At 55.4% G+C, this 17,591-nt stretch overlaps 1 protein-coding gene across 5 annotated transcripts; it reads right to left on the bottom strand.

The window, feature by feature from the left end:
* Window positions 1–1,861: 1,861 nt before the first annotated feature.
* Window positions 1,862–16,159, bottom strand: Col9a2 (collagen type IX alpha 2 chain). 5 transcript variants are annotated; one of them, XM_013074401.3, is made up of 32 exons: window positions 16,142–16,159; window positions 14,340–14,414; window positions 13,193–13,228; window positions 13,047–13,109; window positions 12,021–12,074; window positions 11,873–11,908; window positions 11,753–11,776; window positions 11,363–11,416; window positions 10,976–11,029; window positions 10,826–10,873; window positions 10,597–10,653; window positions 10,459–10,512; window positions 10,095–10,148; window positions 9,680–9,733; window positions 9,527–9,580; window positions 9,366–9,419; window positions 8,264–8,317; window positions 7,800–7,853; window positions 7,564–7,617; window positions 6,554–6,598; window positions 6,162–6,215; window positions 5,857–5,910; window positions 5,566–5,619; window positions 5,411–5,482; window positions 5,051–5,086; window positions 4,851–4,895; window positions 4,733–4,765; window positions 4,467–4,613; window positions 4,208–4,262; window positions 3,736–3,924; window positions 2,942–3,019; window positions 1,862–2,581 (listed from the first exon to the last, which is right to left on the bottom strand). In XM_013074401.3, exons 2-32 carry the CDS (start codon window positions 14,361–14,363, stop codon window positions 2,382–2,384), a joined length of 1,944 nt encoding a protein of 647 aa, XP_012929855.1. In that variant the 5' UTR covers window positions 14,364–14,414; window positions 16,142–16,159; the 3' UTR covers window positions 1,862–2,381. The 5 variants fall into 5 exon arrangements, with proteins under 5 accessions (XP_012929855.1, XP_004851107.1, XP_012929854.1 ...); XM_004851050.4 differs by lacking the exon at window positions 16,142–16,159 and adding an exon at window positions 15,457–15,600; XM_013074400.3 differs by lacking the exons at window positions 3,736–3,924; window positions 16,142–16,159 and adding an exon at window positions 14,666–14,948.
* Between the last annotated feature and the right edge of the window lie 1,432 nt (window positions 16,160–17,591).

Here is a 17,591-nt window from a genome sequence, read left to right as displayed (position 1 = left end):
TAACCAGATACTCAGGCCATCTAGAACACACCTCAGCCACACACAAACTGAGTACAAGTCCCTTCCTTCCTGGGGTTATGATTGTTGGGGTCTTTTTTCTTGAGCATCCTGACAAGATTACATTTATTGGGCACCTGCTGCGTGCCAGACACTGGTCTGTGTGCTGGAGAAAGAAGAGGAAATAAGAGATCAAAGTTCCTGTCTTGGCGGAGCTCATACTCTAGTGTCTTGTATGGACAGTGAGAAGTGCTGAGGAGAAACAGTCAAGCTTGGGAGAGGATCTGGAATATCAGGGTAGAGAGGAAAGATCTGCAGCAAGGAGGCTGGCAGTGGTAAAATTGTAGGGATTCCAAACAGCGGCATAGCATGCGACATCATGTTTGAGGAACAGCTCAGGGCTGGCATTGCAGGAGTGGAATGGACCAGGGTCTGAGCACACAGTGGTCAGAAGATAAGAGAGGCACATGGGAGACTTGTCAATGGCACTAAGTGATCAGAGTGACATTTATTTACCAGGAAGTCTTAAAACGTAGCAGCCCCTGGTCCATCAGAATTAGTTCCCTTTCAGCTCCTTCAACTACCTGAATTGTAAGAAATGAGGTATAACTCTTTGAGATCTGTGAATCATCAGCTTCTCTGCGGCCCAGTCTCAGAAAGTCACAGAAAGGGACAGGGGAGGGAGGATCCCTGGGCCAGTGTGTGGGCAACTTTAAGGAGTAGACCCTAAATCCAAGAGTTAGGATAGGAGCAAGACTGTGACCCTCCCTAAGGAAATGAGAACCCTCTCATGCCACAGGAGTGCCCTGAGCTAGGGCAACTATCCTCTTCTCTTCCTCCATTGGCCCCTGGATTCTCCACATCCCTGAGCTCCCTGGCAGCCACACAGCTCAGGGCCTTCTGTGGGGCCTGAGACACTGTAACTCAGGGTTTGCCAAGGGACTGGAGATAACCACTTAGTGGCCCCTCGGTACTACTGCACCTTGTCCTTCTTGGCTATGACTGGGTTGGGTTAAGAGAGCTGAGATGTCCCTAGTGGAAAATGTGTATGTTGAGGGGCAGGGAGAAGTGAGGATGGGCCAGTCTGTGGTGAGAGGTGGTGGGGCCTAGGCTTTAGCAGATGCTTGGGCCTCAGGCTAGAGTTGCGTGCCTGCCTCCAGTAAGTCTGAGGTTGGCAGAGGGCTTCACTGGGAAACAACACATATCCAAATGATATATCATGTACTGGTACAAATTCCCTATGATGCATGTTATCTCTATGTATATCTAAAATGTACCAATAAATGTTTTTTTCTAAAAATAAATAAAACAACAAATCAATCTCGGAGCAAAGGAATTGATCACTCCCTGAATTTCAAAAACTCCTGGCTGGACTATAGAACAATAGGCCAGGAGGGTACATATCAGATCCAAGCCAGCCTCCCCTAGACTTTCATCATCCAGGCCCATGTCTGTTTTTCTCACAGGCCTAGGAGCCCCTGGAAGGCCACAGCCAAGCTTCTGCTCCAGGGTCATCACACTGCATACTGAAACTCACTTCCCAGCTGCCAGACTCTGGTGAGACAGCGGGTGTGCTGTATCTGGTGATGGCACAACTAAATCCTTGCCATAGCAATACAAAGGCTCAGCATGGTTTGCCCAAAGTTAGACAGCAGATCACCATCCTGCCTGTGCCCCAGGCTGTCCCCAAGGATGGTCCTCAACAGGCTATGCCGTCCCAATGCTCACCATTCAGGATGTCCCCAGATGAAGGAGTCCCACACCTTCCTTCCCTTCCAGAGCCCCTGACCACTCTGTCCAGACAATTGAGGCTCAGTAACTTTCCACCACACTCACCAAAAGACCAAGCCCAGCAACTCACATCCTGATTTGTACCCAAGTTGAGGGCTTTTATTTACACAGAGACCAGAATGGATATGGGGAGAAGGAGGTAGGAGAGTAATGCCAGAAAGAGAAAGGAGATGGGTGTTTAAATACTCAGATAGGAAGCAGGAAGGAAGGGGTGGACTGGCTTAAAGATGGCTACCTCAGGGTGGTCACCCATCAGCAGTCACCCAGTAAGTCCAGAGAAGGAGGTCAGGAACCAGCAGAGACCTCAGTCCACCTGCCCCAGTGATGAGATGGAAAAAGGTGCAGATTAAGGAAACATCTCGTAACATCTGGTGGTGCTCCAGGAAGGACAGTGACCCTGTTGCCTCAGAGCTTTGACTTTCCAGCAACACTCGCTCTGTCGGCCTCACCTTTTCACTCTAATGCCCTCCCTTCCCTTCCCTTGCATTTTAGAACTCCTTGTCCTCAGGACCTCTACCAAAGGTCCCTGGGTGGGGAGCATGTCCACCTGCAGAGGACCCAGGATGCTGGCAGGCTCTGTCCTGGACTGCGGCTCACGGTCCCTTAATGGATCCAGGCTCTGTGAGGCGGGCAGAGGCATAGGCTGATGCTCCAAGGCAGGCTGCAGGGTCACAGAACCCTGGCAGCCCCACAGGGCCTGGCAGGCCAGGTCGGCCTGCTTCTCCTGGAGCCCCTGGGGACCCTCGGTCTCCATCCTTGCCATTGATTGCCTGGCCAGGCCGGCCAGGGAGTCCTGTAAAAGGGACAAAGTCAAGGCATCAGGGCCTCCTCCTATCCTGCCCTAGCATTCTTAAGCTGGGATATTTTTCAGGTGGGAAAAACAAGACCAAGGACAGCATAGGAAGAAGGAGCTCTGCCCCAAAAACAGATTCTGTAGTTTCCATTCCTCACAACTCCCAATCAGTGAATGCTCTTCCTTCCCCTCTGTGAAGTGACTGTGGTGCATCCCAGGAAGTCCTCAGAGTCCCAGCTTCCAGTTCCCAGCTAGACTGGGCTGAGTGTGAGGCCTCCATGGAAGAGAGCCCGGTGTCTGTGGGTCCTGAATCCCCAAGCTCAAGGACAGAATGGTAGCTGTGCAGGGCCAAGGTCTTACCTGGGATCCCTGGGGGACCAGGCATCCCTGGGTGCCCTCGTCCTACTTCACCTTGGTCACCTTTCTCTCCACGCTTTCCTGTAGACAAAAAAGTGAGTCTCAGTTTTTCCAGATTAAAAAATGATCTTCCCATTTTGTTTGTTATTTAATTTGTTTCACGCAAGTATTATTCCAGTACTGTGCTAGTTTAAAATAAGGGGAAGTTGGGGCTGGGGATTTAGCTCAGTGGTTCGACCACCTGCCTCAAAAGCGCAAGGTCCCGAGTTCGATCCCCGGTACCAAAAAAAAAAGGGGGGGGCAGGTTATAAATGACCTAGGAAGGCTGGTTAAATAGAGGGAAGTAAAGACAAAGGATGGACAGTTATGTATCTGATAAATTTTATTACAGCAAAGTGTCCAACAACAATACTTAGTATTTACCACGTACCAACCAGTGAACTAACAATTCTATATAAATCACCTCTAAATGTTTTGACACTATAAGGTTGGTACTATTAATGTCTCCACTCCACAGACAACAAATTTAAGGCCCAGAGACATGGAAAGATGTCTATGAGATACCATGAAACAAATTAAAACATCCAAAGCTGTAAAATAGTATGTTCATTTCCATTCATCTCCACCCTGGAGAGTTTGCTGAGGGATGGGGAAATGCCCAGTCTCATCCTGGGAACGAGAATGGTGAGACCTAGTGGGACAATGGAGGCTGCGCATTCAGCCACCCGAGGCCCCTGGGTGGCCCTTGGCCAAGTCCCCACTGCCCAGCCCTACTCCCTTCAAAGAGCAGTACTCACCCTTGGGTCCTGTGTTGCCAATCTGACCCACAGCTCCTATGACACCAGGAATCCCCCGAGGGCCAGGGTGCCCATGGGGTCCCTGCTTGCCTGGGTACCCAGGTGGCCCAGGGGGTCCTGGAGGACCCATCATCCCTGCTGCACCTAGGGCTTCCCGCTTGGCACTCACAGCCACCTCTGCCAGTTGCTCTAGAGGGAGGAGGGGGACAGAGGTCTGTGAGACAGGTGTCAACTCCTCAACACTTCAGAAGCAAGGCATCCTGACAGCTCCTGGCCCCTAGGTTTGCAGACAGAAAAGCCTGGGGTTTGCTCTCTCCCTTCCCCAGGCCCTGTTTTACTGGTTAAAGATGCAGAGTGATTTATTATCCAAGGGTTCCATAGCCCCTTGGAAGCAGAGCTGGAAAGACCATCGGGGACTCCAGGGCCCAGGTAACCCTGGCGAGGCTCCAGAGGGTGGCCGCCCTCCCCTCACCTTGCATCATCTTCAGCACCACGTCCACAATGTGCTGGTCACTGGGATCTCGGCCCTGAAAGCAGAGGTCTTTAGGAAGAACCCCTGGGCCCCGGGGCTGACCTGCAACCTCTGACCCTCCTGTTCCCACCCTCTCCCAGGAGCTGCACGTGGTACCCCATCCTCTCTTATCTGAGTGTGGAACTAACCTAAGGAATCCGGGGCCCCATACCACCGAATCTCCAATCAACCAGAATCGCCCTGCCCTGGGGTAACTCACCGCTACGCCCTGTCTCCCGGGCTGTCCTGGCAGACCTCGGTCTCCAGCCAGTCCTCGAGGGCCGGGCAGCCCAGGGTAGCCCTGCACCCCTGGGGCACCTGCATCCCCGCTGGGGCCAGGGTAGCCAGGTTCTCCTCGGACTCCTTGCTGCCAGGGGGCGGGTGGGTGAAAGGCAAAGGTGAGCAGGCCAGGGCGGGAGGCTGGAGGAGGGGAGGGGCCCGGAAGTAGGGACTGCAGACTAGCGGCCCGGGGAAGGGTGGACTCACCTGTCCCTTGGGCCCAGGCTCGCCAGACTCGCCCTGTAGGCACAGGGAGGGCAGTGACGGAACGGTGGGGACCGCTGCGCCCAGCCCCCGCTCCCCTCACCACCTGCGCCGCGCTTACCTTCTCGCCTTTCTCTCCGGGGAGGCCGGCCACTCCTGGGTCTCCCTGCAAGAGAACCGAGAACCGCGGGTCAGGCCCGCGATAGCAGCACGGAGGAGAAAGCGTCGCAACCCGGGGTGGGCGCACCGGATGCCCCGCCGGCCGGACGCCCCGCCTGCCAGACGCTTGGAGGCGGGCAGTGGGCGGGCGCTGAGACTCACCACTCCGCCGCGGGGCCCGGTCTTCCCTGGGAAGCCCTGGAGAAAAGCAGATGAGGGGCTTGCCAGTTCCCTCTCCAGGCAGGAGTGGTGCAGGGGTCCCCTGACCCGGCTCCCCACCGCACCCCTCTCGCCAGCCCCACCTCGCCCACCAGACCAGATCCCTGGGACCAGCACTTTTTTTCTTTCCTTTTTTTGTACTGGGGATTGAACTTGGGGCCTCGCACATGCTAAGCAAGCACTATACTTCCCCAGAGGAACCCGGAGACTTGGAGAACTCAAAATCTAACTGAGCTCCAGCGACCCCACCCCCACCCCAGTCGTGAGCTCCTTTTCCTGGTGTTTTCCAGCCCCATTTGGCACCTTGTCTCCCTTGATGCCTGGCAAGCCTTGGGGCCCTGGAATTCCAGGGGGGCCCTGTTCCCCCTTGGGGCCCTGAGAAGAGAAGACAGAGGAGTGAATCAAACGAGGCGCCCGGATGTGCTCCCCACCGCCCACCCCTGCTGGGCTGCACTCACCTGTCGTCCTTGAGGGCCTGGCTGCCCCACGGGCCCCCTCTCACCCTGATCACCCTGAAATGGAAAGAGAAGGTCACACCCATGCTTTCAGCAGGGGCAGCCTCCCCAGGCCACTCCTTAGACCGTGGCAAGTTCTGGTGCCTTCCAGTTTTGTTGTCAGCAGCAGGGGGACCTTTGGTCCATTTCACAAACCAGCAAATTGAGGCCTTGCCAGAGGACCCAGCCCCTGAAGCCAACAGTGCCAGCTGTTGCAAGGACCTTGAGGGAGGGATCCCTGCTACAGGCACTTACCTTCTCCCCCACAGTGCCCCGGGGACCAGTTTCTCCTTGAGGCCCTGGCTCTCCCTGGAGACAGGAGAAATCCAGGGTAAGGGGTAGGCCTGGTGGGACTCTCCCTTTCACACCTGGCTCACTCCTCCCCACTCTTAGATCTCAGCTAATTGGCTTCCTAGAAAAGAGACAGTGCTTCTTTCCCCACCCAGTGGATCCCTAGGTTGGGGCTCCACCCATGGCTCCAACCTGGCTTTGTAGTCAGAGCAGGCCCTCAGGCCTGGGAGGGCCAAAGCCACATTGTGTCAGTGGAGGGGGCCACTTACCTCCTTCCCAGGGGGACCAGAGAATCCAGGGAGGCCCTGCTGGCCTGGCTCGCCCTGCAGGAAAACAGCTCAGGTCAGTCAGCTAAGCCCCATGGACCCTGAACAGTCTGCAGCCAAATGAGTGGCCAAAGGGAAAGGGTATTCTTGGCAAGTTCTCTGGGCTCCACTGATTGTCCTGTGTTTGTATTGCCTTTGGATTTAAAGCCATCCATCCTGTCTCTACTAAGCCAGGCTGAGGGGTGTGGGAGGGGGTGGGGGGTGGCAGGAGGGAGGTGGCTGGTGTTCAGGTTGTCTCAGGTCTGGGGTGAGGCCTGGGTCATGCCTTGGTCTCTGCCTTGTGCTTCCCCTGCTCAGATGGGACCAATTCTGCCCCCAGCTTGGGGTCATCTCACCTTGTCCCCCGGACCTCCTTTTGTTCCAGACTGGCCTGGCACACCCTGCAGACAGAAGTTGACGTCGGTTTCTGCCCTGGCATGGGGGAGCCCCATGCACCTGCTGCTTTGCCTCCCATCCCCAATCCAGGTTTCCTCCACCTTATGGGAGACCCAGCTGTGGGTTCATGAACATGACTGTATTCTCAACCCCTTCCCAGTGCCCTGGTGGGAGAGGAGTGGGGTACAGGGTACAGGGGAACACTGCCTGTAAGGCCTGTGACTGTGGGCAAAAGGGATTCCTGGGTACACCGTGAGTGTGTACAGGAACTCAAGTCTGCACATGCATAGCTCGGCAGACTGGCCAGTCCATGCCCCCAGCAGGCAGGGGTGCTCCCAGGATTGGGCTCCGGAAGGTAGGGGGTGGAGATGGATCTGTATTCGGAGAAGGCATGGAGAGAACAAGGAAGGGTATTCCAAACAGAGGGTCCAGGAAAAGCCTGACAGTGTGCAGACAGAAAAGCCACACATATAGAGAAGAGGTGAGGACAGTGATAGTGGCCAATGGAGTAAGAAAAGTAGGCTGGGCTCAGATTATGGTGGTCGTTGAATGCTAGATGAGCTGTGAAGTAAGGATTGCATCTGTCTGTGCTGTTTGTAACTGTTTGCCTCAAGTGCCCATAACTATTCACTGAATGACTAGACTGGATGACTTTCCTGGAGGCGAAGAGGAGCCATGGAAAGTGCTTTAGCAGGGAAATGGTTAGATTCCATTTAGCCACCAAGAAGGACTGGAATAACAGAGAAAGCTGAAGCAGTTGTACAAATAATGAAGGCTAAGCCCAGACATAGGGCACAGAGGTGGTAATGAAGCAAGAGGCGGTGACACAGCGAGAGCCCAGGTGTGGATTGTTACCTCATCAGCCACTCACAGCCTCGTGGGGAGGTGGATAACAGTGCCTGGCCTCTCTGAGCCCAAGGAGAAGCAGTCTGACCATGGAGCAGCCTGTGTGGCTCCATCTGATACTCACCGCTAGGCCTTGGTGGCCTGGGTTCCCTGGACGCCCTGCCTGTCCTGCGCTGCCCTGGAAAAACCGAGAACCAGAAGCACAAATTAGAAGCCCAGCCAGAGAGTCCATGGCCTCCACCCCAGTGCAGGTGGGGAACAGGTCTGGAGACAGGGAGATACACTGGAGGTCCCCGGGATCACATGATGGGACCCAAAGCCCTGAGCAGAGGGGGTCCTCATTCCCGAGTCCCCTCTTACTTTCATGCCAGGTGTGCCTGGGGTCCCGTCCTTGCCATCGATGCCTGGGGAGCCCTGCTCAGGAAGAAATACAGGGAGCCTCACAATGGGGAGATGGCTGGAGTTGAGGCATCCACCCACGACAGCTGCAACGTACAGGTACAGAACAGATCTGGCCATCTCAGGAAACCCACTTGCCCACTGCTGGAAGGGAGCTGAGGAAGATGGACCCTGGCCCTTCCTCAGGTGGATGAAAGTGTCCCAGTTGGCTACAAGCAGCCCATGACCTCTTTCATAGCATCACTCCTATTTACAGGTGGAGAAACTAAAGTGCAGAAAAGAAGGCACTGCTGAGATTACAGAGCCAACCCGCCTGCAGCAGAGTTCAGTCTAGAACCCATTCTCCTCTTCCTTGGGTGCTGTGGACACTCACACCTGACCCTGACCTGTCCCTGTGGGTGTGGGCCTGGGCCTCTGGCACTTACGGTTGCTCCCTTTGGGCCTGCTATGCCCTGAGGTCCTCGAACACCTTGGCTGCCCTGCAAAGTAGACAGAGGTCAGGTCCCTGCCAGGATGCTGAGACCACCTGGCTGTTTGGAGAGGAGCGTATCTGAGCTGGTGGCTTTGGGGTCCCAGACTCCCTGTGGCACAAGCTGAACGGTGCAAGGGCTGGAGTTAAGGAGGAGGGCGGAGCTGGCATTCACTGAGACGACAGCTCTGTTGGCCAAGGAACACGACCACTAGAGACAATGTGTGGGCTTATTTTTAGGGGGAGGGAGGTTGTCTGGATTTGAAGAACTGTGGACAGTTTTGAGATAATTGCAAAAAACTGAAGGCAGACTGGTTATTAGGTAAGGGCACGGAATAATTGTTTTGTTACTTGTGAGAGTGATGTGATTATGTGAGGGGAAAAGTCATTTATTTTTTACAGATACATTCATAAATGTTTAGGGGTAAAATGAAGTAATGCTGATGATTTGCTTGGAAACATCAGAGCAAGGCAGTAACCGTGGAGGAAAGGGGAGAGGGAGACAGACGTAGGGACTATGGCAAGATGTCAATATCTGTGGAACCTGCGAGACTGCCAGATGGGATCCCTTATATCAGCCTCTACTTTTATGTATATTTTAAAACTTGCATTACAGAATTTTCAAAAAACCATACTTTCTGCTCGGTTTTTCTGTAAACCTAAAATTGCTGTACCTAAAATTAAAAACCTAAAAATTGTAAACCTAAAATTATCTGTTAATTAAAAATAAAGAATTAGGAGAACTGGGAGCCAGACCAGATCCCCTTAGCCCCCTGGTTGATTTGCTGGAATGTCATTGTCCTGGCCCCAGTGACCACAGGGCTGGATCCCAAAGTCTGGATTAGAGTCACCTGGGCTCTCGCCAGATGATCTGATCTCCCCCAGCTGTCACCCATGGGCACAGATGCGTGCGCGCGTACATACATACATACACACACACACACACACACACACACACACACACGAGTATGCACACACGTGCCAGCCTTAGGTGGGGCTGAGTCCTGCCTGGTGTTGCGTCCAGGCCCTGATCAGGTGACAGGTGCCCGAGCACTCACCATGTCGCCCTTCTCCCCAGCTTGGCCTGGTGGTCCCCTCAGACCTTCCTCACCCTGGCAAGGACAGACAGGAATCCACATTACATGGGCTCAGGAGAACAGTACCTGCTTTGCAGCCGGAGGAGCTCCAGCCTAGAGCCGGGGGACAGGAGCAAGCTTACCGGTGACCCAGCAGCACCAATGGAGCCCACCATGCCTTTATACCCTTGAGGACCCTGGGCAGAGGAAACATTTGTAGGTCAGTGCTGGCTGGACCCCACAGACCAGGGGGCTGGTCATTGCAGTTCTTGCAGGACACCCTTAGATTCACTTACCATCTCTCCCTTGGGTCCTGCCATTCCTGGGTAGCCCCTGATGCCCTGGGGACCCTGTCAAGACAAAAAAAATGACAGAGCAATTCCAAGGCGCACTTCCTGATACCTTCTCTGACCCCACCCCTTTTCACAATGCCCCTTTGAAGTAGGCAGCCTAGTCTCTAGCTCATAGATGGAATGTTGAAGCTCAGAAATGGAGGGTACTCACAAGGGTCATGCAAAGTGGCACGGCCTGGACCTCAGCCAGGCTTTGGTGGCAGCTTTGATTCCTGCCCCTTAATCCCTCCTCTCCCACCCGGAAACATTCCCAGGTGGACACAGGCCTCTTTCATAAGCTAGAGGCCTGAGAAGGGGAATGACCCCAGTAAGGGCTTCCAGCATGAGACGGGCTGGGCTCAGGGAAAGGGTTCCTTACCGGTGGTCCAGGGATGCCTTGCTCTCCAGAGGCACCCACATCTCCTTTGGGACCCTAAGAGCAGGGATGAGCTATCAGACAGGCAGGAGATGGTAAAATAAACACACAGGGAAAGATACCAGCCAGCACCCCCAGCAAGACCAGCCGGGAAAGGCCCTTAGATACCATACAGTCCCGTGCTACAGGTGGGGAAATTGAGGCTGAGTGAGGAAAAGGGACTTGCCCACAGATACAATGGCCTAGAACATAGGCCTCTTGCCTCCCAGCTCAAAGCTCTGTCCTAGAGGGACTCGAGAAGAGATGAACTAGGAGTCAGGCTCCTCCCACATAGCCCCAGCCCACAGCCCTCAGCCTTCACACTCACCGGCTTCCCCTGACGGCCAGGATCCCCCAGAACCCCACGTTTGCCTGGATGCCCCTGCAGGGAAGGCCAGAGCTCACTATGAGGTCCCCTCCTGGTCACCTGCCCCACCCTCCCAAGACACAGACCAGGAGGCCTCACCTTAACTCCCTGCAGCCCTGGGGGGCCTTTGACACCCGCTGGACAGTTGGTCGGACACTGGAAAGACAATCTCATGGCCCTGGGGTCACTTGCCTGGCCAGGCCAGCTAGGCAGCGCGTCTCCATCTTGCCAACCTCTGGTTGAGGTCCCCATTGCTGCCCCTGCCCCACCCACTGACCCTATCCCCATGATGCCTCCCATCGTCCCTGCCCCAGACCCCCCTTCTCACCAGGAAATCAGCACTCCCTTCCAGGCCCTGGATGGTTCCTGGGCGCCCCTAGAAGAGACATATGAAGATGCAGTCTGACCTGACCCTTCCCCCACCCCAAGCCCCTTCCACAGGAGCACATGGCCACGTGGGACATCTGAGGACACTCACTGCTTTCCCAGGAGGCCCTGGGGGCCCTGATGGTCCCTGTGGTCCTGGATCCCCCTGGAAGCAAGAAGAGCCCAATCATTGCACCATCCAGCCCAGCCCTGGTGATCTTTGCCCCCTCCTGCCACTGCACTCCCCCCACTTCCCCGCAGGGCACTTGCTGTGAGTCACCAGTGTGGGGAGATCAGGGAGACTGGCAGGAGATGGTGCCAGCCCTTAGCCTCCCTGAAAGAGGAGGGTGGGCTCAGCAGGACAGACTTCTGCATCAGACCTGGGGAGCTCCCCTCTGGCCAGAAGCAGGCCTGGAAACTCCTGAAGAGCCCACTCCAGCTCCCCATCCTGCAGGCAGAGGGCAGGAGGCAGAGTGAACAGAGCAAGCCTGGGGCTCACCTTGGGGCCTGGGATTCCGATCTCACCGGGGAGGCCAACAGGTCCGGGTGGCCCCTGGGGAGCAGAGATTCAGATGTCCAGGATGCCCCAGGGGATTCAGCCTACCCAGGACAAGAAGGTAGGGACAGGCAACCAAAGCCCTTCTCCACTCTGACTTTTTGGCCAGACCCAGAGAGACCGACAGATTTGGGCTCTCGGGGCCAGAGAATTCCGGGGTCAGTGAATAGGGCCAGAGTGGGTTGGCCCCAAGTCTCAGAAAGCCCACCCATCCCTGGTACTGTCACAGCATGCTGGCGCCTCCCCAAGATGGCTGTCCCACCTCCCAAGTCCTTCTGTTGTCCCCTCTTTTCCTTACAGTTCTGGGACCCTGCCCTACCACTGAGGACTTACAGGAGGTCCAGCAAAACCAGGGCCCTGCAATAGAAGGAAAGGAAATTGGGTTCATGGCTCCCTCCACCTGTCCTCCTTACCTGTGGAAGATCCCTCAAAGCCCTCACAGGTGGTACTCACCGGCAGGCCAGGGGGACCTGGGAGCCCAGGCTGGCCCTGTAGGAACGATGGGAGAGGCTCAGAGACTGTGGGGGTCCTGGTCTCCACTGCAGCCCCTTCCAGAGACTAGGCCCTAGATTGCCCACAGAGTCCCCAGCAGGCCACTTGCCTTGACTCCAGGTGTTCCCATGGGACCAGGCTCTCCCTTGGCTCCAGTTAAACCCTGGGCAGAAAGAGAAGGTAGGATCACGAGGGGCAACCTGTTCCCTGACCCACAGGGTGGGGAAGGTCCAGAGGCCTCCCCTGGCTGGGCCCAGGCTTCTTTTCATCGCACCCCATGAAAGCCTAGGGACCTTAATGCCTCCTTTTCCCTTTCCCTAGTTCCCAGCATGGCCCTGAAGGCAGGAAAATTCTTCTCTTTTGAAGGACTAATCAACCCAAGCCTCAGAGCTCCCAGTTCAGGAGTCTAGAAGACCTAGATGTGGGTCTGGATTGGCCACGGACTTGATGTTTGCCCTTGGCCATTTTGAGGGGGGAGGTCTTAGTTTTCTCATCTGCAAAATGAGTTGGTCATGCTTAACCCTCTGGGTGGATGTGAGAGCCCTGTGCTAGCAGAAGGCTTTGCAATCTGCAGGGAGGCCCTGTTCCCAGCCCTGGTCACATCTATTGAGCCAGGGGGACAGATGCAACTCATGAGGGCCTCATCTTCCTCTCATCTTGTAGTGACTACACAAGTGTATCCCCCAGCAGATGACTGTCCCCATGCCCCTGGGGCTGGAGGCTTGGGGGCTTCTTCGAGTTCCGTGGTATCAACTAAACAATGCTCTTCTACTGAGCTGTTCCTGGGGCCACAGAGGGGTTGGGGAAAAGAAAAGAGAACACACAAGGACAGCCCCACCCAGGTTAGTCAGTCTGATTCCTATAAGCCAGAAATGTGACACTCAGCTCTGAGGGCTGCTGACAAACAGGACAACCGTGCACCTCACAGAGAGTGGAAGCCTCTGGACCCCAGTTCCTGTGATTCAGTGCCCCAGAGGAGGGTGTGAGGTTCCAGTAAGGCCACAAGTCATGTAAAACTACAGAGGCTCACAGTTGGGTGGTCTCCACCCTGAACAGGTAAGGAAGGAAGCCAAACCAGGCTTCACAGTCAGGAGTTGGAGCCCTCCCCTGTTCTACACGATACGAAGGCACTCACATCAATCCCTGGCTTCCCATCTGGCCCATCTGGCCCCAGCCTGCCAGACTCTCCCTTGGGCCCCTTAAAAACAGAAGTGGAGCAAATATTAGCCAGATAACAGCAAGGACCTGAAAGGTGAAAGATCACAGGGAAAAAGCACTCACCGCAGGGCCAGCTTTCCCAGGGGGCCCCTTGTCACCCTGCAAGATACAAGTGTAAGACAGTACTGCATGTATGGTTCATGCTTCCCCAAGTAGGCATCCAAGGGCCTGGGGGGCCAGTCTTGGATCCCCTTGGCCTTGTAATTTTTAGGAAAACAGCCTCCTTTCTCAAACACAAAAAATTGTAAAGGTCTGAAAACCAACCCCAGCCTGCTGGGGAGGAGGATATCTCCATGCAAGTGGGTTTTAAACATGTTAATGTTGGTAAAGTGACTGTTATGAGGTCCACAAAATGGAGCCGTGGGCTTTGGAGTTAGCTGGAAGAGGATTGCCCCTTGGATCACAGCGGGCAGAAGGCTGGGGCTTTTAGAAAAATTTGAGGGGTGGGTGGCAGCTCTGCTCTAAACTGTGGGGAGGAAAAGCAGAGGCTGGAGCAGGGGCAGGGACCAAGGAGCCAATTAGGGGACAAAATTCAAAATGTTCCCGAAGAGGGAAGGACCTTGTTCCTGAGTGACAAAGGCCCCTCGGTGGAAGACAAGCTGGGCTAGTGGAGTCAGACTCAGCTCCAGAGAGGCCCGCAGCCGTTTCAGCCTGCAACAGCCAGTGCCTGGCTGGAGTCCAGCATCCTGTGTTTGAGGGGAGGCACCAGATTGAATAGAAGTCTGTCCAGACGGTAAACATGGTGCTGACCTCCTGGGGGAGCCTCCAGAGTGAGGTATTTAACCCTCACCATGGCAGAGAGAGCAGGGAACAAGCCCAGCTGATTCTAAATCTGGAGAAAGGGAAGGGAAGAGACAGGAGCTGGGCAGCAGTCTGGCCAAGGCCCCCAGCTATCCTGAAGAAGTTTGGGTGTCTCCTACCCTAGAAGGAGAGGAAAGGAGGGAAGGGAGATAAGGACTGTCTGTGAGCAGTGGCTGGTAGACCGAACAGCAGTCCCTTGTCCCGGGGTGACTGTAACAGGCTCTGCATTTCAGGGCTGGTTTGAGGTTTTTGCTGAACAAACAGGCTCCTTGTAGTGCTGGCTGGCGCCGCCTACTGGAGACATAAAGCACTACATCTCGAGGCGCCCAACCCCAGAGCTCACAAAGTTTCTCTTTGTCCGCCGCTTCCCTCCCTTCCTCCCTATCCAGTCCCAAGTTTAGAAACTCACGTCGATGCCATCCGATCCAGGCATTCCCGGTGGCCCCGGGGGGCCCGGAGGACCCCGCTCTCCAGGCAGACCTTTCTGAAAACACACGAGAGAAAAGCTCAGACTGTGGGGAGCTAGCTGGGCGTGTCAGGGGTTGCAGGTGGCCGTGGGAGCGGGGTCCTGGAGGCAGAGAACTCCCGCGCACTGAGAAGCCATGCTGCACCGGGTACTGTGGGCCACAGCGATTGTTATCTTATCAAATACTCAGAAATCCAAGGCCGATGCCCCTGGGGACCAGTTTTGAGGGTGAAGAAACAGGCCCAGAAATATTACAGATCCATGCTCACTAGATCGGCCGACTCTTTTCTGTGTACCACGTTGCGGTTTGGTGGGGAGGCTAGTTGGAGATGGCAACGGCTGCGGAAATCACAGACGGCGCGCGAGGTGGCGCCCAGGCCACTTTGGTCCTCAATGAATGCAGCTCGTATTATCATTTTTAGACGAGCTATAGGTATCAAAGGTGAGCAGACATCTCCTCCTTCCCCTGGCGTAGGTAAAACCCGACGGGAAAGTAGGGGAGGCGCAGAGAAAGGAGGCGCAGGGAGCGGGAGCGAGTATCCCCCTCCGAACCCCCAGCACCGCCGCCTCGTCCTCCGCAGGGTGGCGCTGTTGGGGCCAGCTGCGCCCCAAGCAGGGGTCCGGTGGGAACCAGGTCCCCGCCGCCCCAGGGCGGGAAGCTGCAGCCTGCATTCTGCGCGGTCGGGTCACTCCAGCCCGCCCGGAGGCCGCCGCGGGTGGACAGCGGCGTCTGGCTGGAGCCGGCGGCCCCGGGGGGCGGCCAGGCGGGGGCTCGGCAGCCGCGTGAATGGCACTATTGTCTCCCCGCCACCTGGGCTCTCCCGGCTGCCAGGACCGGGCGCCAGCTCGGGCCCCGCGCTGCCTATCTGGGCAAGGCCGAGCATCGCTGGAGCGGGCGCCTGGCTCCCAGCACAACCACCTCCTTTCCCGGTGAGGCACTGTGCACAGTGCGGGCGTCACCGAGGGTCCCGCGCCCGGGACTGTGCTCGGCGGCCCCTCGGGCGAGCGGGCGTCGGCAGAGGGACCCGCCCCGTGGCCCCCGAGTGGTGCCAGGACTTACGATCTGCGCCAGCGCGAGCCCGAGCACCTGGAGCAGAATGAGGAGGCCTCTGGGGGCTGCGGCTGCGGCCATGGCCCGCGGCGGGGTCTGGAGCGGCGGGGCCTGGTCCAGGCTCGCACCGACGGCAAGGCTGCTCTGGGACTCGGGGGGCCGGGCCTCCCGAATATGCGACGGGGCGGGGCGGGGGCTTTGGGGCTGTCACCTGAGAGCGCCCGCCCGCCCGGGAGGAGGCCGAGTCCTCTGCCCAGCTCCGCCCCGCGCCCACCCTCGGCCCTCGGGTCCTCGCCTCCGGCCTGCGGGACCCCGGCGCCCGGAAATCCGAGGGGCGTCCCGCGTGGGGCCCTGAGACTAGGATCTGGTTTCTCTGGGAGGAGGCAGGGGGCCGCCTGAAGCCTTGCTCCGCTTAACTTCTTCGCCTAGCACCTTCCTCCGATCCTCAGTCCCATCACTTTCCCTGTGTCCCCACGAGCCCGGGCCTGGCCTGGGCCCGGGGTTCGAGGGCAACACAGGCGCTTCCCGGCCCTCCCCTCCTTGCTCCTGCCCCCATCGACTCCTTTCTCTCCAGGGACAGATGGGCCTTCTCCTTGCTAGACCAAACCGAAGCCCTTCTGGACCAGCCATCTGGTAAATACTCCATCCCGCCTCTAAACCTCAAACCCCTTCCCACCTCCCTGCTTCTGCCCACCTAGCAGGCTGTGCTCCTGGAGGTCACCAGTGAGGCCCAACCCGCTTAGGTCTTCCAGGCAGAGGCTGTTGGCAACGCGATCTGCCCACGGCCATTGTGCCCTTCAGGTCTTCCCGGCCAAGCTTCCGCTGTCCAGTCCCTCTTCTCCAACCTCTCTCTTAAGCAGGGGCTACATTTTAAGAAAAGTGTCGTTAATGTGAATTTGATTGTTGTGTAATCAGATCACAAATCAGAGTGCAGTTACACAAACTCGACAGCTATGATGTCACAAGTCTGCATAATCTTATGTGACCATTACCCACCAAACATCATTATTCGAGGCATGACGATACCACCTTTTTGCTTTGCCACTGGTATCTTCGTCCTAACCTTTTCCAAGTGATCTACCCCATCTCCATGAGAACAACTACCACCTTATTCAGAGTAATGTCTAAAACCTACCTGTCTAGCAGCCTTTGTCCAAGGTCTCTTCCCTTCCCTTGCATTCATTAAGCCATACTGCTAAAGCCCTTTGGAGTCTGACCTTGTCAGATTCAAATTACAGTTTGCTCAACTGTAAAATGAGGATAATGAGAGTCTTAGTCTTAAAAAGGTTTTATAAAAATTGAATGAGTGGGTGCTTGTAAGGTGTTTAACATAGCACTAGCACACAGTAGGTAATGATAAGTTGTAAAGCATTAAAAAATTTAAACTTCTTATTTTGAAATATTTATGTGTTCATAGGAAGTTTCAAAAACAGTACAGAAAGAGCGTACAAAGCCTTTATCCAATTTTTTTCAATGGTAACATCTTACCAACTGTAGAGCGTAACAAAAGGAGGACATTGACAGTAACTTCCTCATACTTTATTCAGATCACACCAATTCTACATATGTGCATACATGTGTATATGCACGTATGGTCCTACGCGATTTTATCACTGCGTAGATGAGTGTAACCACCACAGTCAAGGGAGAGGGCTGTCCCATCACCCCAGAGCTCCCTCGTGCTCCCTCATCCTCCCCCTTTATAGTGACACTCCTTTCTCTCCACTGGCCCCTCCCCAGAAAACATCTCCCTAAGAAAATATCTAACTGTTTCTCTTCCTTCCTACTCAACTTCCATTTTTAAAAAATTTTTTTATTAGTACCTGCATGTTTTTTTTGTTTTGTTTTGTTTTGGTACTGGGGATTGAACTCGGGACCTTGTGCTTGCGAGGCAGGCAGCAGGACCACTGACCCAGTACCTACATGTTTGCAGTACACAATGATTACACTCATTGTGGGGAGCTGGTGCACGTATGTAACACATCTTAAATATTTTTTGATCACTCTCCTCCTTTCCCTCCCCCACCCACCATCTCTTGGTCTTCATCCCTTTTGCAGAAGATCTATCCCCCTATTTGCTATTATCTATCTTTTATTTTGCTCTTGAATTTATTTATACTTTGGGTTCCTCATGTAAGAGAAAT

Source organism: Heterocephalus glaber, unplaced genomic scaffold (assembly GCF_053883595.1).
Source record: "Heterocephalus glaber isolate CG9 unplaced genomic scaffold, H.glaber_assembly_v1.0 deba00001452, whole genome shotgun sequence".
NCBI lineage: Eukaryota > Metazoa > Chordata > Mammalia > Rodentia > Bathyergidae > Heterocephalus > Heterocephalus glaber.
Note: the sequence above shows the minus strand (reverse complement) of the source record. Positions and strands in the feature narration are given on the sequence as shown.

What these genes read in the sequence shown, in the direction of transcription:
- Col9a2 (XM_004851050.4), bottom strand. Translation starts at nt 15,528, where the DNA reads ATGGCCGCAGCCGCAGCCCCCAGAGGCCTCCTCATTCTGCTCCAGGTG. An exon ending in CTGGCCGTCAGGGGAAGCCG is followed by an intron (nt 10,149 to 10,458) that starts GTGAGTGTGAAG and finishes CCCTGCTCTTAG; the next exon opens with GGTCCCAAAGGAGATGTGGG. An exon ending in CAGGACCCAAGGGAGAGATG is followed by an intron (nt 9,581 to 9,679) that starts GTAAGTGAATCT and finishes TCCTCTGCCCAG; the next exon opens with GGTCCTCAAGGGTATAAAGG.